The 24,081-nt window shown below is 37.3% G+C and overlaps 1 protein-coding gene across 3 annotated transcripts in view; it reads left to right on the forward strand.

Annotated features, from left to right (window-relative positions):
* Positions 1-24,081, forward strand: part of CPED1 (cadherin like and PC-esterase domain containing 1) — a 277,556-nt gene that overhangs the window by 33,975 nt on the left and 219,500 nt on the right. For all 3 annotated transcript variants that reach the window (XM_059171684.1, XM_059171686.1, XM_059171685.1), the window contains one exon: positions 23,145-23,251. In XM_059171684.1, coding sequence (XP_059027667.1) covers positions 23,145-23,251 — 107 coding nt within the window. The remainder of the gene's footprint in view (positions 1-23,144; positions 23,252-24,081) is intronic.

The following is a 24,081-nucleotide window of genomic DNA, read 5'->3' on the forward strand; positions in this document are numbered from 1 at the left end:
TAGGGAGGTAGTAGACTGTGGTAATTAAAGAAGCAGCCCCTTTGGAGTAAGATCAAACGTGGGCTGAGTTCTAGTATTACCTTTAATGGTTATATAACCTTGGACAAGTTACTTAACCTCTCAAAGCCCTAATTTTCTCTTTGGGGATTGTTTTGGATTGTTCTATGAATGCCACACTACGGTCACTCAAGGAATCGGAGATGATATTGTTACTTCTGTCAAGAACAAATTACAGAAAGGAGATTATAGAGATTCCTTTCCGGGGGAGCACATTTAAAATGGGTTCTATATGAAGAACATAGGGATGCTGCTGCTGGGTATTTTGTGATAAATGAGCTCAACAGGTGTTTTCAAGGCCCTCTTTACCAACCTACATTCTCCCATTGAAAGGTCTGGGTTGTAAACCCTCCTGAAATTCCAACACAGTTTCCTGGACCATTCCCTTGGGAAAGACCTGTCATTAAGGGAAAAAAAAAAAAAAAAAAATCTCTAAGTTCCTTGAGGTCAGGGACCCTGTCTGTTCTGCTTATCACTTAAAACCTTGCCCTCAACCTCCTGGCACACCAGGAATAATTGTTGAATACAACTAAATGCATGAATAAATGAAGATAACATAGTGTACCAATATTTGAGCCCCTTAAATAGTGAACTACCTCAGAATTCACATTAAAAGTTCATTGATAAGCCTTTTATTTTTAAATAACTTTATAGGTGCACTGATACTCTATGCATGCTCAGATCTGCTCTTACATGAAAGTAATGTAACCACGGCTACTGTAGTATTTAGGACTCATATTACCTGTTGAGGCTGTAAGTGCATGTGTCCATTTTTCAGAGTTCTTCTCTTCTTTTGCTCTTAAGATTCCTCTGTCACATTTGCAAGTGTTACTATCTGTTGGTTTTAGAGGCAGATAGATGAGTTTAGTTCTAAGCATATTTGGTCTCAGATGCTGTCAGCTCTTCATCTGACAAAAATTGAAGAAAACAGACAGACCAGGGCAGGAGATGAGAATTTGTGAGTTACCTGCTTAGCGGTGATGCCTGAGTCACTGAGGATTTCATATACCATAAAACAACGAAACACAACGCACTCTACTTCTCTGCTTAGCATAGTGTAAAATATTCATGTTTATGTTCTTCTGATCCCTCGCTTTGGAAAAATATATCGTATAACCCAGGGATTTTATAACATACACCTTCTCTACAGAAAAAGATAGAATCAGCATCAAATTATTGTCTTTCAAATCATCCAGGTCCTATTTAGTAAATCATTGTTTTAGTTCATAGAATGGAGTAGGGGAGCCTACGAGAGAATAAATATTTTCCAAAAGTTTTTAACTTGCTCCCAGGATAGAGGTCTAAGTAATATATGGTCCAGGAGACCATACATTTTACCATTGGGTGAGAATTACTTATGTAGACTTGAGGAGGACATATTTCTGCAGTTGCAGCCGAAACCAGATCTGCAGCAGGCACAAGAAAATAAATGGTTCCAATTGCAAAAAATGTTTCTGGGAGGCCCTGGAAGTAGTTGGACCAATATTTTTGTATCCCCACTGTTTAACGGGACACTTGGGGACAAGATTTATTTGTCGTAACTCTGGAAGACGTAACCAGGATCAATTGAAGGACGGACATTTTATCAGTCAGAGTTGCCCAGCCATGGAACTGCCTGTCTCAGAACATCTGAGGTGGTGCGGGCCAGCCTCAAGGCAGGGGTGGTCCCGAACACGTGCTTTATTACTTAGGAGAATAAGTAAAATCATCACCCAACTCCTTCTCAGATCAGCACTCTAACATTTATACACACAGACGAGAGAAAGTAAGACAAGATTTTAAACCTCATCATTCTAAGGATTCCTTTTCTTTAGTCTTTTTAAATCTCACGTCCAAGGGTGGAAGAGAGGAGTGGTGAGCAAAGAAGCAGAGAAACATGGGTCTGGAGGCAAAATCTGGGGGGATTCCCCTTTGGCTAGTGGTACATGTTGGCCGCAGATGCTTCCGCTGATCCTTTAAAACTCAAGAGCCTGAAGAACTCCTCTTCTCTTTCCTTCCTGTGCAGGTTCACACCAGCACCCTGCTGCTCCCCTGAGTTTAATCCACTCTAGGACTATTTAGCAGGAAGACGAAAGAGTAAAGGTCACATTTAAAAGTCACAGTGTGTTTCGCCTGGTCAGTATTTCACCTAAACGCCTTTGTCATACGTTTTTTATTATGCAAGGAATAGGTTTTCGGTGATACCAGAAGTGCTTCTGTGCCTTTAGTTAATCACACTAGGGAGGGGAAAAAAAGGAAATTGAATCAAAGAAACTTCCTGGTCTGCACCATTTTATTTTATTGTAGTATGACAGGCAATAATTGTGTGCTCTGGTTTATTGTTGTTTTCCTCCGTGCTTATAGAATTACTGATGTATTTATGACCAAACAGAATTTGTTCTTTAATTGGCATACTAGAGCTCAAGGAATGTTTATTTAACCTTAACTCAGTTGAGTTGTTTATACTACAGAGACCGGAGTTCAATTTACTTTAGTTTTTGAAAAAAGCTTTCTTATTTATAAAAGTTGAGCTTCAAGTGACCTCCCCATTCTGATGTTTCTTTTACCCACCACTGTGCAAAGAGAACAAAAAGCCAGTGTCTCATTTTTACTCCAAAGAAACTAAACTGCTTCCTTAAGTGGGTTGGTTCTTACCATTGAAAATGGTAACCAGATGTTTACTGAAATCCCCATTATTTCTCCTTCAAGCCTAGCTTCCTTCTAATCGTTTGATCTTTTTAAGTTTCATAGAAACCAGATTGGGTATTTAAATTTTCCAAAGCTGGGAAACGTTTAATATAGCTTTGAAGATACTTTCTCTGAACTGTTGCTTTAAATGCCCCTTCTGCTACTTTTATTTTTTTAAAGGTCCGGCATTAATCTTTTTTTTTTTTTTTCCCCAATACTATGGATTCTATTTAATCATATTACAAATAACATATTGTGCTATTGTTTGCTTTAGTGTAAAGGGAAGAAGTCTTGCAGGTACCCCCCCCCCGCCCTTGGCAGATACATATGGCTGCTTTTGTGAACAACGAAAAACTACATGTCACCTGGTTTTGCCTCAGTTACAAAATTAATAGCCAAATTCAGTGGTCAGTTAAAATGTTTCATTTCAGACTCTAGGTAACATGGATTCCCTCTGATTTTTTTAGAACAATGATTCTCAAACTTGGCTGTCCATGGGCATGCTCTGAAGAGCTTTAACTCCTGCTTCCTAGTCTAGGTCCAGATGTTCTGGTTTTATGGATCTAGAATTTAAAATCTCTAGGTGATTCTAAGAACAGGTAAATTTCAGAACTTTGGCTGATGTTTTCATCTCAAATTAATTTTTATAAGTACAGCTGGCCTTTAAACAACACAGATTTGAACCATGTGGGTCCACTTAGGCACGGATTTCTTACAGAACAGTCCCGTAAATGTATTTGCTCTTCCTTATGACTTTCTTAATAATACTTCTTTTCTGTAGCTTATTATAACAATACGGTGCATAATACTCAGAACATACAAGTGTTAGTTGACTACTCATGTTTGTTGACTACTCATGTTATTGGTAAGGCTTTTGGTCAACAGTAGGCTATAAGTAGTTTAGTTTTGGGGAATTTGGAAGTTTTATACAGATTTTCTATTCCGCAAGTGTTGGTATCCTCTCACCCCTGCATTGTTCAAAGGTCAACCAGAATTTATTTCAGGTCACTGTTCTTTTCATATTTCTTTAGAATTAAAGACTTTTTTTTTCTTTCAGAAATTAGACATTTTGTCTGGTTTTTGCCATGGACTAAACTATGCTTCGAATGACAGATTTAATTTGTACAAATAAGTAATACTTATATTATATTTAGATTAAGGAAAGACTCCAGGAAAGAAAAACAAACTGTTTCATAGGAGACTTTTCAAATGACAGAATGTGAGGATTTAACTGCAAGGGAGTTTGGTTTTGGAGTTTGACTGCAGATATAGTGTGTTTACTCTGCTAGTGTATTACCAGATATAGATGCTTGAAATACTTTAGACGTTTCCCTCCATATGGGAGGAGTTTGGGAGCATCTGACCACGTTTTCGAGACTGCCTCTTCATTTTTTACCACTTTTGTTTTCTGATCTCCATTTTATAATTATTGTAAACCTCCCCAATCACTTCCCTTTGAGACTTGACTTGCCCTTTGGAGAATTAATTAACTAATTAATCATATTCATTAATATTTCCCTTTGGAGATCCTCTATGATTTTTCATCTTCCTTTTAGCTAAAGTTGCTTTTTCCTAACAACTTCTCTTTGTAGATGTCTAGACTATAGTTTGGGAAACAAAGACTCAAGAAAAAGTATTTTTTGCTTAGTAATTGCTCTCTGATTAATCCTCAATAATCTCACTCCCCCCTCTTTAAAATTGTTTTTTTTTTCAGAATTTACCAAAAAACTCCTTTTTGTTATAAAATATAGTCACTATATTTATGATTGCTTTATTTTTGGTATGAGAGCAGATTTGAACATGATTAGAATATCAGTGTTTTTCAAAAGTTATGTAAAAGTCTTTAAGAAATTGAAATTAAGCTTTCATGTGAATTGACTGAGGTAATTTCTGTTTCCTTGATTTTACTGAGCAGTGATTCCCAAACCTTGTGAAATGTGTGATCAGTGGAATAAACACCTGTCCTTGCAATAAGAGGGTCCTACGAGGTCTGGAATTTTCTTACAAACTGTTTTCTCCCTTAACTTCCTTACTGCTGCCTTCTCCTGCTTCTCCAACCTTTTTGACCCTTCTTTATGATCTTCCTCAAAATATGGGCACTCTCTAAGACATTTATCCCCAGTCTTCTTTTTCCCCCCTATCTTGAGTGTCCCTCAAGATGTTTTTCTTCTCTACAGATTCAGTGATATCCTCTGGAGAACAGATTGGTGGCAGCCAGAGGTGGGGGTTGGGAGGGGCCAGGCAAAAATGGGTGAAGGTGGCCGCAATGTACCCACTCCCAGTTAGAAAGAAGTTCTAGAGATGCCAGGTACAGCATGGTGACTATAGCTAGTAACATTGTACTTTATGTTTGAAAATTGCTAAAAGAGTAAAAAGTTCTCATCACATGAACTTATAAATATGTAACTATGTGGTGATGAATGTTAACTAGACTTATTGTGGTTGTCATTTTGCAATATGTGCATATATTGAATCATTATCTGCTGCACCTGAATCTAATATAATGTTATATGCAATTATATCTCACTACAAAAAAAAAAAAAATCTCCCCTGGAGATTTCACCTCTGTATAATGTTGAATCTTAATTTGTTTTCTGCAGGCAGAATTTTTAGAGAGTCTTGATGTTTCAAGTACCTGATAGATGTTTTGATTTGTGTGTCCCAGTGTCTCAGCATGTAACAAACCGCACTTGTCTTCCATACCAGCAACGTCTGTGGTTCTGCTGGCCATGTTTCTCTTGCAATAACTGCATTCCCTCAGCTCTCCTGTGCTGATGCTCATCTTCAGGTTCTCCCTCTCCTTCAGCTGCAGCACACATTAGGCATCTGGGCCATGGCTCCACGTTTTGTGCCTTTCATGCTCTCACAGTGTTAGTTAAATACTCTCCCAGCTGCTGGTCTCTGCTTTTTACAGTACACCCCCACCATGACTGCTAGTTTATATCACACAAACATGGCTCTGCTCACATCACTTCCCTGTGCAGAAGTCTTAAGTGACATCTCATTTCCTCCTAATCAGAGGATGTATTCTTGCAAGGCATGGCATTCGGGGCTTCTTACACCATTGTGTCAGACTCCTCCCCAACGGGCTGTAGCGTGATTCTCAGGCTTGACCTCACACCTGAATTATTCAGGGATCTTAACAAAAGTCTCTGCCCAGGTCCCACTTCTGAAAATTATATCAGAATTTTAGAGGAGGAGAATGAACCTGGGGATCACTATTTTTTTTTTACAGGGCTCCTAAGTGATAGTAATGTGTAGGCTCCCCGCTGTTGGCCTACTCAGCTTTGCCTGATCACATTTCAAAGTTTTGTGATTTGCACTGCTACTGAGGTTTTTGGCTCCGAGAATTCCTTCCTGTCTGCCATTTCTTAAGATCTAAATTAATTTATAAGTTTACCCATGAATGTCCTTCAAAGTAGAAGTGGTAAATAAGTTATCTGAGACCTCATGATTCATGATTCACACATCTCTGTGGCCTAGAGTATGCTTTGTGTTATGTATTTTTATATTTTTTTGTTGTGTTCATCTCATCTCCCCTTCTATATTATAAACTTCTTGTAAAGCAGGGAATGTTTTATTTATGTATTTATTCTGCATAAAACAGTGTCTTGCATATACCTAGTGGCACACTATTAAATGAGTAAGCAGTTGAAAAAAAAATAAACCTGCAAATATTCTAAGAAAATAACTGAATCTCTCCTTCGCATATTCAAGCACCATTTGCTTCTTGGAAACCTAGGGAAAAACTACTTAGCGTGATAGGAAATAGCTGTGTGGTAGAGTGAACAGAAATGTGCTCCAGGCTGTGTCTGAACAAAACCAACTGTCCTTCGTGAAAATTCTCTGTAACCTTGTTTCAGAGTTGGCCAAGCCGGTGATGTCTCTGCTTTCAAGGAAGGAATTCCACCAAGAAGTTAATAATAGCCTTTAAAAAAAAAAAAAAGATTTTATTAATTTGACAGAGAACGAGAGAACATAAGTAGACAAAAGAAGCAGCAGACAGAGGGGGAGGGGAAGCAGACCCCATACTGAGCAGAGAGCCTGCTGCAGATGTGAGGGGCTCCATCCCAGGACCCTGGGATCATGACTGGACCTGAAGGCAGAGGCTTTAACCCACTGAGCCACTCAGGTGTCCTAATAATTGCCTTTTAATAGTATTATTAATTATTCTTTTCAGCTCTTTCTCTAAGGAAAAATATCAAGGTCATATGAGAATCTCATCGTCTGTGCAACAAAATGGTCTATTTAGAACAGGGAACTTTTGGAATTTAAGAAATTCTGTTTAGCATTCCACCTCATTACCAGAATGACCAAACAAATGATTAAGGGGTATCAAGGGTAGAGATGACTCCTAGCGGCCCTGCTTCTCTAATATTGAGCTCTGTATTTTGTACTTACAGAAGGTAAAGGGGATCCCTGTCTGGATAGTTGTTTGAAGAACGTAGTTTTGGCAAAGCACCGGCACAGTACCTACTGTTTACTGGGCCCATGATTCTCAAACTTAGTATGTACTGGAATTATCTGGAATGCTTGTTAAATCAGACTGCTGAATCCTACTCCCAGTAGATCTGACCCTGTAGCAATGGGGATGTGTTTTAGAAAATAACAAATTCCCAGGTCATGCTAACATGCTGGTCCTGGACCATATGTTGAGACTACTGTGCTAGATACTTCTTTATTACAGTTTCTCTGTGTTTCTTCCAGAAGCACGACATTCTGCCTATTTGCTGTTTAAGTAGTTAGTAGCCAACTAATTTACCGTTTGCCTCTCCAGGAGTCTGAGCCAACCTTCCACACTGGCGAGAAGCCCCGCTCCTGAAATCAAATAGATGCTAAACCCATTAATTATAAGTGGGCATGCAAAGCCTTGGTCCCTGTTGTCTTAATTCTTTATAGTCAAGACCCATGGTCCATTTGAATTGATAGCAACAAGCAGCTGCATTTAAACTGTCTTTGAACGTGTTGGGCTTGCTTAAAGATAATGGGATCAAGGTAAAAATATGGACATATGATTTATACTAAATGGTAATTATAGGCCCCCAAGGAGCAGCAAGAAGGTATAAGGGAAAAGAGGAAAGCGACCTTGTGTTGGATTCTCAATGTGAAGCTGTGGCTAAGTTACTTCATTTCTTCAGATGCCTTTTATTTTACAGAAGGTGAAGATTTTGGAATTAGATCATCTTTAGGATCTATTCTAATTGCAAAATACATAAAAAGTATGATAAAGAATGGAAGAGATTACCTATAAGGCCACCAACAAAGACAGTTAATTTTGGACATGTTTCTTTATAAGTTTTTTATACATATTACAGAATTTTCTAGCTTGCTTTTTTAGCATACTGTTTATCAGTAACACAGGCCATAAAATCTTTGTGAACATTTTTCAGTGGTTATGTCATGTTATGTGGATATATTTAATGTTTGCTTAATATAATTTTCTTAATCTTTTCCACATTGTTAAGTATTTATGATATTATCAATATTTTGCTGTTGTAAATAATTCTTGTATATAAATCTTTGTTTACATTTCTAACTCTTCTTAGCACAAATTTCTGAAATTAAAATTACTGAAATGGAGAATGAGGGTGCTTTTTGAAGCTCTTCATTCGTGCTGTCAAAATTCCACCTGAAAAGGTTAAAGCATTTCCCAATTAGACATAAAAAAAAAAGAAAAAAGAAAAAAAAATTCCCATCTCACCAAACATCACCAGTATCAAAACTCTGTCATTTGAGTAAGTAGGGTTGTTTTCAGAATGAGAACTTTACCGGTTGTTCTATGGAAGTATGTCATGGAAATCCAAATTCACAGCTATAGTATAAGACAGATTGTTTCTGTTGGAAATGGGTACTTGCATCATAGTAAGAATGCTGGGAATGCCAGAAAGGCAGGCACATTCCATGGTAATCTGAAGACTCATCCAGAAAGCCAACATATCAAGAATAATGAGTGTTTGCGTTTCCACTGGTTTGTTTGCTCAGGAATCTCTATTCATTATTTATCCATTTTTTAGAGAAATATCATATTAAAGTTTACCAGCAGGACCTTATATGTGGGTACCTGAAATCTCTAACTCATAGCTACACAGCAAGACTATTGCATGCTGAGGCCAATTTTTATTTCTTGTCTTATGGGAAAAAAAAATCCTATTACTTTGTCACATTGAGTATTTTTAAGGTACTCTATGTGATATCAGAAACATTTTGAATTTTAAAGTGATCAAGATCCAGGTTAATTTTCCATACATTTTTGTTTCTCTGTAACAGTTAATTGACATTTTATAGTACTTGGAAAGATACACAGTGTATAAAAAGACAAATGTCATTTTTCTCAGAGAATAATATTTCTTTACTTGGCTGCACATGTGCATATCCTAACTACATTTTTAGAAAATAGTCCCATTTACAAAGTTGTTACATGTTTGTGGTAAATATTGAACCAAATGTTTGCAAATACAAAGATGAATGTAAAAAATTGAATCCAAATCCCACCACCCAGAGATAACCCAGTTAATGTTGTGCATGTTTCTAGGCATCTCTCCAAGCACAGCCCAACCATGCACTTGCATGCGCACACGTGAGCACACATACTTGCATCCTCCCCTTTTGCCTCCTGCCTCTCTGTACAATAGCTTATGCCCCATGTTTTAAAAGATAAAATGTTAATCTTCAGATATTCTGATAAAAGCTTTGCCATATCAATGTAGGTATAAAAATTTGAATAGATTTTCCTATCAGTAGGTTTAAGTTTGTCTTTTTTGATCATTAACTAAATGTGCTGTGATAAGCACTTTACCTACATGAGCTCATTGAATTCTCACTCCTAGTCTTTAAGGCAGATATTTCTCTTTCACCAATGAGAAACGGAGCCATGTCTTCCAGAGCTGGCACAGCTGTCTGTCAATCTGTCTGACAGTCCTGGGACTGTCTCCCTCCAAACCTGAGTCTTTAAGCACAATAGCACACTAGTTTCTGGAAAGTGCATGAAAAATTTTGGTTTCATTCTTTTTTAGTATTTTATTATATGGAACACTGCAGTATTTTTACTAAGTCCTTCTTGATAGATAGTTAAGAATTGTTTCAACTAATTGCTATAAATACAACTTTGCTACTATATTCATTTATATTACAGGTTGGAGATCTGAGTGTAACACTCAATTATTTGGCCAAGGGGCGGAAATAATAAAACGGTGGTTCTCCATGCCAAATTTCTCTACAAAAGGATGGTTCCTAGTTTGACTTTCAGCACCAGTGCTAGTTCACAATCTTTAGGGGATAGATGTTAACATGATTTTAATCTGATGTGGTTAAAAATGACACACCGTTTTAATTTTTTACTAAAAAAGGAAGTTTTGTTTGCATATTAATTGCAAATATTTTTATTATGCTAAATGCTGTTTTTTAACTTCATTTTTATTCAGAAAACTTTTTTATATAAAGCATGTAAATTTGTTTACAAAGGGGAGCCTGGCCAGCTTTGCTGGTAGAACATGTGACTCTTAATCTTGGGGTTGTAAATTCAAGCCCCAAATTGGGACGAAAGGTTACTGAAAAAAAAAAAAAAAAGTTCATAGAAAAAAAATCCAAATGGCAAAACAAAGAAGAAAAGATCGTGAAATTCAGAAAAGGTTACAGAAAAATGGTATAAAGTATAAAATATCACCTTACATTTGTAGAACTGGCAAAACCCAAAACTGGTGATGTCACCTATTGCTGGTAGGAATTCTGGGTGTGGAAGTTCTCATACCTTTCTTTTGGAAAGCAATCTGGAAAAATCTATAAAATTTTAAATACTTACACTTTTTAAGCCAGCAACATTATTCTTGGGAATCCGTTTGATAGAAGTTAAAGGATCAAAAGATAATAAAATACATATGTAAATCTTAAAATTAAGAATGTCAATGAAACAAAGAAAATGATTTTAGATAATGACAATCAAAGAAATGAGTTTACTATCTGAATTTTGAGTAGTTAATAATTAGAAAAATAGCAACTCATGTTCCGAGCCTCTCTGGAGAGGTGGAAAATTATCGTTATGAGATGAGGAAACTATGATTTTGCAGAATTCTTTTAAAATCTGTGGGATAAATTATACCCAATAGATGTATAAGAACAAGTCACTTTAAAAGTATGGTGCACTTTAATAGTGTTTGGCATAGTTTCACATTGACCTAAATATTATTCATCACATGAATACTAGAATTATTAGCCTCAGGAGACATTTCCAATATCCTCTTGGCTTCTAGGAACAGGGCCAATTTTCAGAAAATTGTGAAGTGGATGAAACTTGTCTTAGGCGGTAGATCTGTTTGCCCATTGCCCAGGTGCCTCCTTACCTAAAGCACCCACTTTGGGGTGCTGTTGAGGCTGGCCTTGCTGCTCGGATAACACCCACCACTTAGGGCTAGTTGCTACTCACTCATGAGAATGTCCATTTCTTCATTTCTTTCAAGGCTTACCTATTCTAACAAATGCATTTGGACTACCAATGAGAGAACATTGCTGAGCCCTGTTCTAGATGATGTGCATGAATTTTAACTGGCGCCTCCACACTGATGAGGTCCTCCCTTTTCCTTAGATGGAAACCATTGATGAGTGTGTTTCCTCCTATGGTGAAAAAGCCTGTCAAAGAAACAAAGGGATGGTAAAGAGTTGGAAGAGAAGATTATTCACTGTGTTTCCTAAATTACACTTGTATCACTCTGTACATAAGCCTTAAATAATAAGCTAGAAGATGTCATATTTTGTTTCTTGAAACTTCATTACCTAGATCTGGAATTTATCAGCCTGTATATACCCTCTACTCACCTAATTATTCGTTAAACAAATACTAATATAAAGCTCATCAACTACTAGGCACTGTTCTAAGCACTTGACAAGTAATAACTTATTTAAGCCTCAAAACATTCCCTAGATGTTAGTACTATTATTACAACTCCCTTTAGGAATGACCTTGAACAAGTTCATTAGATTATCTATTGCTTGATTTGAAAATGGAAGATAAATATCTTCCAGAAATATATGATTGGGTTAAATAAATCTCCAAAGAGATTGAAAATAATGCATTATGAGCAGGGGATATGTAATCCTAAAATACTTGTTGCATTAAGTAATAAGCCATTGAGGGAGTTGGTTCTTTTTCTCATGTTAGTGAATTAATTTTCTTAAGCCTTAGTTCTCATCTGTGCTGAATTAGTGTGGAATTATTCTTAGAATAAATTTTAAATCAGTGACTCCCTCCTCCCTTTCAGATTGCTCATAGTCCCCAGTGCCTTATTATAAAATGTTAAACCAGACATGACTACATTGCATTCATTGCATTTTAAAGAAGTCATGCAAAATGACTTTTAATAAAACAGGAAGAAGGAATAATATTTGGTTAAATGAAGTGTCACAATGCTAATTATACACTGAAAACTCCTGTTCCATAATGTGGAATTTGGTATAAGAAATGTCTGTCAAATACTCATGTCAAGTACTTAAGAAATAAAAGAACTTAGTTTAAAGCACCAATCTCATAACAAGTATAAGGCATAGGACATTATATTGAGGCATCAGGATATTTCACAAGTGACACTAACCACCCAAGTTATAGTCAACACATGGTTATTAAACAAGAACTATGGGTAGGGCACTGAAGTAGGTGTTGGTGGGACAGAGAGCATTTCAAAGGGGAGTGAGACCTTTTAAAGAACTATATAGGGTCTAGGTAGATGTGAGTGCCTCTCACACAGACACATGCATAGAGGTCACCTGTTATTGACAAATTCTGATTTGGTAAGGTCTAAGCTGGGGGCTGAAATTTTTCATTTCTGACAAGCTGTCAGCTGATGACAATGTTGCAGATCCAAGGACCCTTGCTGAGGAGTAAGGATGGGCATGTTTAACTGTAATATAAAGTATAAGCAGTATGAAGGACAAATACAATGTTCCACTATAGAAAAGGAAGTTGCCAGTTCTGAGTGTGGGGATCTAGGCAAGTGTGCAAGGAGAATACTTAGTATGTAACAATGAGCTCTCCAGCAGATTTGGGAGGAAAGAACATTCAGCAGCATGAGCTGCGTGCTAGTCTCAGGGGGACCAATGAGGGTTTGATGTGGCAGAAGAGGATGTGGGGGGGGCGGCTTTGAGAGGAAACGTGACTGGAAGACTAGGTTAGGGCAGATACAAAGGGCCTAGGTTGCTTTGCTAAGGAATTTGATCTGTCTTGTGCTGGCAATATAAGATGTGCTTTTGGACGATGGAGAGCTATAGAGAGGTTAGAGAAGGAAAAAGAATTAGAAGCAGGGAGACTAAAAGATGTTGCAGAGATGGTGAGATCTTGGGCTTAGAGAATGCAATAGGATTTGGAAAAGGCAGGAAATATTTAAGAACTTTTAACTTAAAATTGATGGGAATTAGAAATCAGCGGGATGTGGGAATGAGAGACAAGTACAAGTTGAAGATGACCTTATGATTTCTAGCTTGAAGGAGAGACTGGCTACACATTTGATGATAAGAAAAGTGGAAGGAGGGACAAGATTTTGGCAGATGATAATGGGTTCTGATTTGTACTTGTCCAATGGGGCCTTTGTTTAGAATGTAGCTGGAAATGACTCTCTAAACCTGAGAAGTGTAGAGAAATGTAAATTTGGGAGTCCTTGGCAAAGGAGCAAAAGCAATGGTTGTAAACAAAATCACCAGAGGATTTGAATTTAGAAACAGTAACAAATGAAAATGAAGCCTAACAATTTGGGGAACTGCATGTATTAATAGGAGAGCCTCAAACCCCAAACTTGATCTATGTTTTAATCCTCTGTATTTTAAATACCACTGGAATTTTTATTAGCAGAGAATGCATCTTGCATAAAAAGTAATTATTTTTTACTTTCAGCATTGTAGTGCTGTTTGCAGTACAACACCCAGAGTATAAAATACCTAGTGAGTCTGGGTGCCTGGGTGGCTCAGTGGGTTAAGCCTCTGCCTTCGGCTCAGGTCAGGGTCTCAGGGTTCTGTGATTGAGCCCCGCATCGGGCTCTCTGCTCAGTGGGGAGCCTGCTTCCTCCTCTCTCCTTGCCTGCCTCTCTGACTACTTGTAATCTCTGTCAAATAAATAAGTAAAATCTTTTTAAAAATTAAAAAAAAAATAAAATACATAGTGAGATATGTAATTAGTTATGTGAGACTTTATGCCTAGTTACATCTATATACTAAACAAGCATCTTATTTCCTCTGGAGAATTTGTTCATTCTGATGTATTAAACACTAAAGTCCATACCCTATTCAGATTTCCTTAGTTTTTTACATGATGTCCTTCTTCCATTCCAAAATCCCACCCAGGATATCACATTACATTTAGTCATCATGTCCCCTTAGGCTTCTCTTGGCCATGATGGTTTCTCAGACTTTCTTTGTTTTTGATGAACTTGACAGTTTTGAGAACTGGTCAGGTATTTTGATGTCTCTCCATTGGGATTTGCCTGATATTTTTCCCAAGACTAGACTGGAGTTATGGCTTGCAGGAGTCAGACCACAGTAGTTCTCAGCACATCATGTCAAGGCTATATAGTCTCACCATGACTTACCACTATTGGTGTTAACCTTGATCACTTGCCTGAGGTAGTGTTTGTCAGGTCTTCCACTGTTATTCTTTGACTTCTGCTTTCTACACGGTCCTCTTCAGAAAGATGGCATTATGTTCAGCTCAGAGGATGGGGAAGCCGATCTCCAGCTCCTTGAGTTTACAGTAGCTCCGTGCATTATTTGGTATTTTTCTACTCTCAAGGTTTGTCTCTTCATCCCCATTTATTTATTTATTCAGATCATTGGTTTATATCAGCCTGGACTTATGGATAGTTATTTGATATTTTGGGTTATAATCCAGTATTACTTATTCTGTTGCTAAATTGTTCCAGTCTTGACCATTGGCTCTTACATCCCTTTGACATACTTCCATAATTGCTTTTGTTTGTTTTCTTGTTTGTTTTTGAACTCTTCCTTACTTTCTGGCACAACGATGCTCTAGGATCATATTGTATATTTACTATTCCAGCCCCCTTGAATCAGCAATTTCTCCAAGGACCTGTGGTTCCTTTTATTGGAGAACGATGTTAGAAACCAATATCTAGGCATGAGGTATAGTCTGATCTTTAAAACTGCCTCAGTGTTCATTTCTTTTAAGGTGTTCAAGCTGGTGGGAATTCCAGACATTTAGAACTTTGGTAAAATGCTGTAATGAGAGTTTTATCCCAGACAGATAATAGTCCTGAAAGCAGTAAAAGTTTAAACATACGTTTGATGACACTTCAACAGCAGGCTAAAGAAGTACCACGAAAATCTTTAAAAATGTCATTTTAAAAAACCCAAGGAGCCTTCTAAAGTAAACATATCTTGAATTTATTTCATAAGAATAAACTGATCTATTTCCTTTCAAGCTCTTCTTGATGGAAAATTCCTTTAGAGCAGGAGTCTTTTTAAACTTGTGCAAAAGTTTCTGCATCGTATCAGTTTCTTGAGCTTATGAGTAGAGCAGGAGAATTTCAGGAACTCAAAACTCCTCGCAGTAATGATCTCATTGATCTTCACAACCTCTCACAGGGCAGAAAGAGGGTAGACAGTGGGATAGGAAAGCTTGATTTCTAGTGTGGATTTGGAACACCAAGAGAGAATGGCTTAGAATTTCTCTGTGGCAAAACACAAAGTTTTTAATCATTGGCTCAGGATAAGGAACCAGAGGCATCACAAGCAAAACCCATGACCATACTCTTGGAGTAAGGAACTAGACTTAATTAGATTTACGACCATGTTGTATAATCACTGAATATCTAAAGTTCTGTATATAATGATTTCTTTTAAGTTCTGAAAATTGCAATAGTCAATCCAATAAATATCTACTAAGCGTCTATAATAATCAGTGTTAGATACAAGAACGGGAATGGTTTTTGTCGTTAAAGAAAAGTCATAAATAGGGCGCTTGGGTGGCTCAGTGGGTTAAAGCCTCTGCCTTCAGCTCAGGTCATGATCTTAGGGTTCTGGGATCGAGTCCCGCATCGGGCTCTCTGCTCGGCAGGGAGCCTGCTTCCTCCTCTCTCTCTCTGTTTGCCTCTCTACCTACTTGTGATCTCTTTCTGTCAAATAAATAAAAAATCTTAAAAAAAAAAAAGTCTTAAATAAAATTTATTGTGGGTGCTGGATTACTGTTCTGTGGATCCATCACAGTAAGAATATAAGTTAAGAGAACTGGTTAATTCAACTTGCATGATTTGGGAATAAAACAGATATTTGCAATGGCTAATTTATAGCCAGACAATTTTATGGTGTTATCAAGCATAGAACCAAATTTGTCATCAATAAGTTGATAATGTATTCATGAATGTAGCTGTATTTACTAACTCTGATAAAGGATTGATGTAGGGAAATGATACATTGTTATTCAGTAAAAATCTCACAGTCTAGTTGTAAAGAGAAAGAGTATACAGATGGAACAGTAACGATATGGAATATTCTCATGTTGTATTATAAAGGAATATTATCTGTTACTTAAAATTTAAACATCTTCAGTATTTCTTGATTTTAAAAAAAGCCACACATTTTAGGAAATCACTGAATGTGTATCCTTACGGAATATAACAGTATAATACTGTGAATAAGTAAATGAGGCTTGGCTTTTATAGCTATGTATCTTGGAAGCTCTTGGACAAGTTTATTTTCCAAGTCAGACTTTATAAATCTTTTCTGCTTCAATGTGATGTATGTGTTCACGAAAAAAGTTTCCACTAAGTAAAGCACTTGGAATCTGCTTTCTTTTCATAATTTCTTTAAATGCTAAGAATGGTTAACTTTATTTTCTTAGGCTTACTTCTCTCTTATTCTTACTAAGAACCAAAATATATCTTTAGGTCCTCCTTGTAAACTACTTTAATATTTTTCTTCATTATCTCTATTTTTAATTTTCACAATATACTGGCTTTGATTGAGTTTTAATTGTTGATCTGTCACTCACATTCAGTTATACATTCACTATGGATCTCAAACTATATAGCAAATTTTTCTGAAATCCCAGCCACTGTTGTAGATACTGAGGATATAGTAGTGAAAAAAATAGACACAGCCCTGCCCTCATGAAGCTCACATTCTACTGGGAAGGGCAGGCAGCAATAAACACATAGACGAGACATATATAATCTGCCAGATCATGATAAATGTTATGAAGAAAAACAAAGCAGAATAGACTTAATATTCTGAGATTTTTATATAGTGTGCCAGAAAACTGAAGTTGTCATTCCTTGAAAATACATGGCATTTATGTGAATGATAATACCTCAGAGCTCTCTGTTTTTCTCTGGGTTGAGTTACTGAACCGGTAGACTTTATCAATGAGGGAGGTCACTGGAGAGCCAGGAAATGATTGTTTGCTTTACATGGCAACCTGCCTCTGAGAGACTGGAAATATCCTTTTTTTTTCTTTTTTTTGAAAGATTTTATTTATTTATTTGACAGAGAGAGAGATCACAAATAGGCAGAGAAGCTGGCAGACAGAGGGGAAAGCAGGCTCCCTGCTGAGCAGAGAGCAAATGTGAGGCTCCATCCCAGGACCCTGAGATCATGACCTGAGCCGAAGGCAGAGGCTTAAAACACTGAGCCACCCAGGCACCCCGAGACTGGAAATATCCTAAAGACAGACCTTACTCTGTAGGGCAGATGCCTGAGTAAAACAAAAACGAGAACAAAACCTTTGAAAATAGCTCTTGTTTTTAACACTGAGAAGTTAGTTGGTTCCTGAGAACAAAAAGAGAAGGATAAAAACTAACTCAATGCCATTTTATGTCTGAACTAATTAATCCAGACCCTGTCTACCACAGGGTCTTGGTTGATATCTGAGCCAACACTGAGGAGGCATGGTAATGTGGTGTTATCAGCAATTTTGTTCCACAGTTTATAAACAGAAGCCTGTATAGATTTTTGTTGTTTTTGTAATTTTGAGTCAGAGAACAGAACATCCACATCCTGTTTTCCTAGAACAATGTCCTGTGACCTCTCTATTTACGGGCTTGGCTAGTCCAGTCTGGGAGTTGGTCTTGCTCTGGTTTCTATGTGACGGGGAAAGAAATCATTTTAACTACCAAAAAAATCTAAGAAATTTTAGAGATCTTTTTTCAAAAGTAGATGGAGGCCAAGTTAATATTTATAGTTCCGAAGTACATGGGCAGCTGAGTACTCCCTCCTTCTAAAGATGAAAGTTTTACTTACTTCAATTAACAGTGATAGCTAATAAGGTTTTTGGAGCACTATTGCTGGGTGAGGGTCTGGGAATGCCCCAGATAATCTGTTCTAGTCCTTTTTGCCTCTGAGGTCCCAAAGGAAAATGGATGCACTAGAGAGTAGTTGGGAAAATACCAAACCTATGCAATTCCTCTTTGTCTCAGTTTCCTCTCTTGTAAAGTGTGTGGAATAATTGCTTCTACCCCATGGTGTTGTTGGAAGTTCTGCTCAAGTTAAAATTCATAAGGTAGCATAAGCTGAATTTCTCCTATTGCCTCTGTGGTTTTTGAAGGGATAATGAGATAATAGTCATGAACATGGCCCCTGGAGTTAAACTTCCTGTGTTCACATTTTCTTCCCACCACTAACCAGATGGCTGACCTTGAACAAGTTATTTAACCTCCTGTGCTTTTCAGAAGGAGAATAATCATATCCAGGAGGATATTTTGTGGAATAAGTGAATCGATACAAATACTTGGAATAGTACCTGTATCAACAGTAAATCTTTTTGGAGCACATAATTACAGTAATTACGTGCTCCAGAAAGATTTACTGTTGATATCATCACTACTAATACTAGTACTGTTGTTGACTTAATTATTAGTGTGGCTTTGGCACCAAATCCTAATGCAATATGCTAAGGAACTAGGCTGAATCCTCTAAAGGTCTCCGTTTCTGTCTGTCAGGAAAACCCAAGAAACCCCCATCCAAGTTGGCCCAGGGTGGCTTTGTCTGTTTTTTTGTTTTGTTTTGTTTCAGTTTGGTTTGGTTTTTTCCCCAAATCCAGGTCTGACTTCTCTGCTCTTAGACTCTAATATTAATGTCAACTTTCCAGCGTAGAAGAAACACATTGAGTAAGACCAACATAAAGAATGTTTGCCCCAGGGGCACCTGGGTGGCTCACTGAGTTAAGCCTCTGCCTTCAGCTCAGGTCATGATCCCAGGGTCCTGGGATGGAGCCCTGGGTCGGGCTCTCTGCTCAACGGGGAGCCTCTTCTCCTCCTCTCTCTCTCTTTTCCCCCTCTCTCTCTTGCTTTTCCCCCCTTCCTCTCTGCCTATTTGTGACCTCTGTCAAATAAATAAATAAAATCTTAAAAAAAAAAAAAAAGAAGAAAGAATGTTTGCCCCAGTGCCTATAAAAGAAAAAAGCCTATCCTAGGCTACATAGAACTATGGAGACAGGCCTGAGACAGGCTGAATGTCGTAAAAGAGTCCCCAAAGAAACTGTGGATGAGAAGGAGATGAGAACAGGCCCACCTAGGAATGACCCCTCATCCTCTCTACCGGTCCAACTCCAGAGAAGAGGCATAAGTGAAAAAATAAAAAATGCCCATAGGCCTGGCCTGATTTTCCCAGGCTCCTGTGAGAAAGAACTAATCCAAGAGACCACACTTCAGTCCTTACCAACTTTTAACGGGTAGTAGAATGTCTCTGGAGTTGAAATGACCTTACTCAACCTTGTGGGAGAGCATGGTGTCTAAACTGGAGATGAAAGCGTGTGTTCAGACATCCTTGTAAGACTAACTGACCAAATATCGATTTGCCTACTACAGTCATCTTAACAAGACCAATTTACCTAATGACCAACTCTAATTCATTTGAAAGCTAAAGGGTGAATGAGCAGCTCTTGCAAACCGACTCACAGTTTTCACACCAGGCCTTGGACTGTTGGCCTCGTGGAGGCAGAGCCAGGCTCTTGGGGCCCAGGCCGGGCCACATGGCAGAAACAGGAGAAAATGTGGGAAGCTGTACTCCGCTCCCGTCAGTGGCTGCCCTCCACCTTGTAGGAAATGGACCCCGTAGGACCACAGCCTTCAGGTTTTCAAATGAAGACAGAAATCTGGATTTTCAGGTGAATTGTGCTGACATCCACATTTTGGCAAATACTTAAAATTAAAAACAAAAACAAAAATAGTAATCATACAGGCCACAAGCACCCTACATGCAGGCTGGACCGTCCCTATGTGCCCTTGGTCTGCATCTCTGCTGTACCCCCAGGGGCATTTGCTTACTAACTGCTCCTGCTTTCAGCTAGTTGAGCACAGCCCCAAAGCCCCCACAATATTTACCAATTTGTAATTTTGCTAAGGCACACATTTGTTTCCCAAACACTCCAATGTTGACTTCTGAATGTGATTTTTCTCAGCTAGTGAATGTGCTTTTTTTCTCTGCTGGTTTTCTAACTACAGTGTGGCTTTGGGGGTTTTTAAAACCAAGTTTGAATACATGGTGCCTCTCACAAAACAAATAAAGCTTTTTCTTTAAAAAGGGACTGTGGGCCTCAGGGGAGGGAGTTAACTTTTAAGATTGGAGATGGAAGTGAAAAGGTCTACTCAAGATTTTTTTTGTTTTGTTTTTGGTAGTTATTAAAGTTTATTTTTGTCATTATTACTAAGACTGAAATAATACACTGAAACACTCATCAGATTATAAGCTTGAAGGTGTTGATCTAACATAAATTTCCATTAAACTGAATATTTAAGCAGGAAGCAGATTTAGAAATTTGTGGTAGGACTCAGTGAGGGTAACAATAGGAATTTTGAGTGATGACAATCAGTACTTTTCAGACTGTGGAGGCAAGAATTTGACAAGAAGTATCTGAAGAGATTACTTGAAACTTTGCGCTATACTCTACTTTCATTTTAAGGTTAAATGTATGTGCTATAAAGTGTTTTTGAAATATTAATTTTAAATTTAAAATATTTGTTAAATAGTTTTGAGAGGTAAGGGGTCACCCTTATAAATGTCAAGAAACTGCATGGCACTTTATTAGTTATCCTAAATTGTTTTTAATGTTCATTTAGGTCTCTCATAGATGGTTCAGGGCAGTGACCGTACTTTTCCTTTTTTTGTTGTTTTTTGCTATTTACACTCATAATTCCAGTACAATGTCCTGCTCGTAGGAGATTCTTTACAAATTAAATGTTTTGAATTATTTAAACATGTTTTCCAGTTTTAAACATTTATGGCTTAAATATATATATTGTCATCAAATTGAGAAATTGTGTGTACGCCTTGGGTAGTGAAGGAGGGTGTGTATCAGACGTGGAGGAATATAAAACCTACTGGGTTTTTAATGTCCAAACAGTACAGTTCATGATTTGAAATCCTCTCGTTGCATAGCCTTGTCTTCTAAACATATTGGGTTGAGTATATTATGTCAGGACGTTTCTTCTAGAGTTTTAGTGTTTTAGTTTAGTGTTTCTTCGGCTAGAAATAATAATATTGAATGAATATTTTCTCTTTGTTTTCCCTTTTAAGTCCATATCAAAAGGTTTTGGCTGAAAGTGCCAGGTGCACGTTTTCAATCTCGTAGTGGGATCATCATGGAGTGTTTTTTTGGCTCTAGGAATCCATTTGGAGTTTCCTTCAAAGTGAGGATGCAGGGAGCGGCATAGATCTTCCAATCCAGAGGTCGATGGCTATTACATAGAGAGATTTCTCCCACCCCTCAATCAAGTGCATCTTTTCTCTATGTCCCTGTGAACTATTGTGTTATATTCCAGCATCTTGAGATAAATCGAGCAAATGGAGAAGCTCTAGGACAAGGGCTCACATGTTAACTTGAGTTCAGTGGTCTGGATCCCTTTGTTTGATGGAGAGGCTTCTCTTCTAGAAACAGAACAATTACAGAGGAACCAGTGGCCCTGAGAGCATAGAGCTTGTCAAAAGGTAAAGGACTTGATTAGTGCAGAGTGAAATGTCATTCCCGATGGTCATGGGTCCCTCTTCCTTATCAATCTTTTTTTTTTTTTTCTATAAAGCCCTTCTTTGAAAGCATTATGATTTCAAGTGAGACATTCTTCTGTGAAATTTTAAAAGACATGATTTGGTTATTTTCTAGCTTTTTAGAAACCACGGATACCTAATGCAAGAGATGACTTGTGAGTTCCGGCATAAAGAGCTACCGAAGGAACATTATCTCAGGACTGATCAACAGATCAGACCATGTGTACAGAAATTGCTTAATTTTTTAAAGTGAATTTCTACCTCAAATGCAGAAGTTCCCCAAGTAATATCAATCCTTTTATACATTATTTAGTGTTCTTCTTTTGGTTATTTTTTAGTTACCTATTTCTATATTGTCTCTAAAGTAACATGTTTGACACCATATCATGGGCTAGTTATTCATTCATTTAACAATTTTTTTAAAAGATTTTATTTATTTATTTGACAGAACGTGCACGCATGAACACCTGGGTGGAGGGTGGGTAGGGACAGGCAGATGGAGAGAGAAAAGTGGACTCCCTGCTGAGCAGGGACACCCGATGCTGATCCCAGGACCCTGAGATCAGGACCTAAGCTGAAGGCAGATGCTTAACCAACTGAGCCATCCAGTTCCCCCTCATTTAAAAAATGTGTTTAAAGCACCAATTATGTGTAAGACATGTTGATAAAAACATATAAATAAATCAAAGAGAGTAAGGGAAAATAAACTTATAACACACGAATGTTAATTTCCGAATGTTCAAGTACTAGCAAGAATGTACTCTTCTGAGATTATTTTGGCAAGTTACTAGGATTTATTGGCAAAGAGCTTTGTCCTTGGTAGATAGCTGAAATATGATTTACTTTGGTCCATGTCATACTCTGTATTTTGAGCTTAACTCTGCTATCTATAACTAGACCATGAATTCCTTTTAGATAAAACCTGTTGTTTTATTTTTTATTTTTCACTGAATTTTTTTTTCTGCTGACCACAACTTAGTCTTTGTAAGAAATCTTATAAAAGTGTATTTTTTTAAGATTTGTGAAAAGTGATAGTGATACCAAAGCCTAGAACAAAATATTTGGTGTTTTGACTTTTCATTATTTGATTTTGCAATCACCCCCTATCCTAAAAGACTTTCTAATCATCCTTCCTCCCAATCTCTAAATAAGACTACATAAATTTATAAAATATGTGACTTAAAACATTTAATTTTTAGTCTTTTATAGGAGTTTTAAGACTTGCTTTACGTAAGTGAATTTTCCCTGATATGATACTAAATATAAAAATATAAAAATGTTTCTAAATTAGAAAAGTTGAAAATTTCAATTACTTCAAATATCAACTTTTAAATATATTCAGAATCATTTTTCTTGTGTTTTAGGATTTAAATAATATTCTTAAATCTAAAAATGGTTTCTTCAAAAATCTGATAAAAATTATTTGTTTTTCAATATTCTTCTGCTGTTAGGTGATTTGGGCGCATGGGATCTGCTCATTTGCCTGTCTTCTAGGAAAGCTGGTGGAAAACCTTGCATATCCCAAGAAGACGTATGCCATTTGGGTTTACATCAAAAGGTAAATATTCTTTTCAAAATGTTTGCAGATTTTAACAGCCCTTTGGATATTAACACCAGCATTTCTTGGTCCATAGTATTTTTCAAATGTGAGAAAAGCATCAAAAGTAAGTAGTATCTGTTTCTCAGTAGTGAAATAGTATTGTAGTAGCTACCCTGACTATTTGATATTTCTGCAATTGACAATCTTGATATCTTCTTCCTTATTATAAATCTTGACTCTTATGCCCTTTGGGCTGAGTACTTGATTTTTTTTTTCCTTCTTATAAATCGTTGGCCTTTCCTTCTCTGTTTTCATAGCTCCTTTCCTCTGCTCATACTTTACATACCTGTGCTCCTCAACACCATTCCCAAGGTGGTTGATAATTTCCACAAGTAACATCTAAAATTCAAGCATTTTCCCAGGCTTCAGGCTCATATGAATAACTGCCTGTTAAACCTCACTTTCATATCACGCAGGCACCTCAGACTCAACACGAGGAAGATGAGCTCCTATGCTCCGTGGGACATCATTCCTACTCTTTCATCCAGTGTCTCGGCAGGACTACTGTTCTATTGGTCATCAGTGTCCTGTCACTTCCTAAGGCAGAAATCTGGCCTTCCCCTTTGATCTCTTCTTCTCCTTTGTCCTCTGCATTCTGTCAATTACCAGGACTAAGGAATTCAACTCCTAAATACTTCTCAAGTCTCTTATTTCTCAAATATCCATATTCACTACTTTTATTCTGACCAGGTTTATTGTAAAATCCTAACTTCTGAAGCAAATATGTCTTGCTCCTGAAATCCATCCTGCCTACAGTTATCAGGATGAAAAATAAAATGCTGAATGAA

Source organism: Mustela lutreola, chromosome 4, assembly GCF_030435805.1.
Source record: "Mustela lutreola isolate mMusLut2 chromosome 4, mMusLut2.pri, whole genome shotgun sequence".
Taxonomy (NCBI): Eukaryota; Metazoa; Chordata; class Mammalia; order Carnivora; family Mustelidae; genus Mustela; species Mustela lutreola.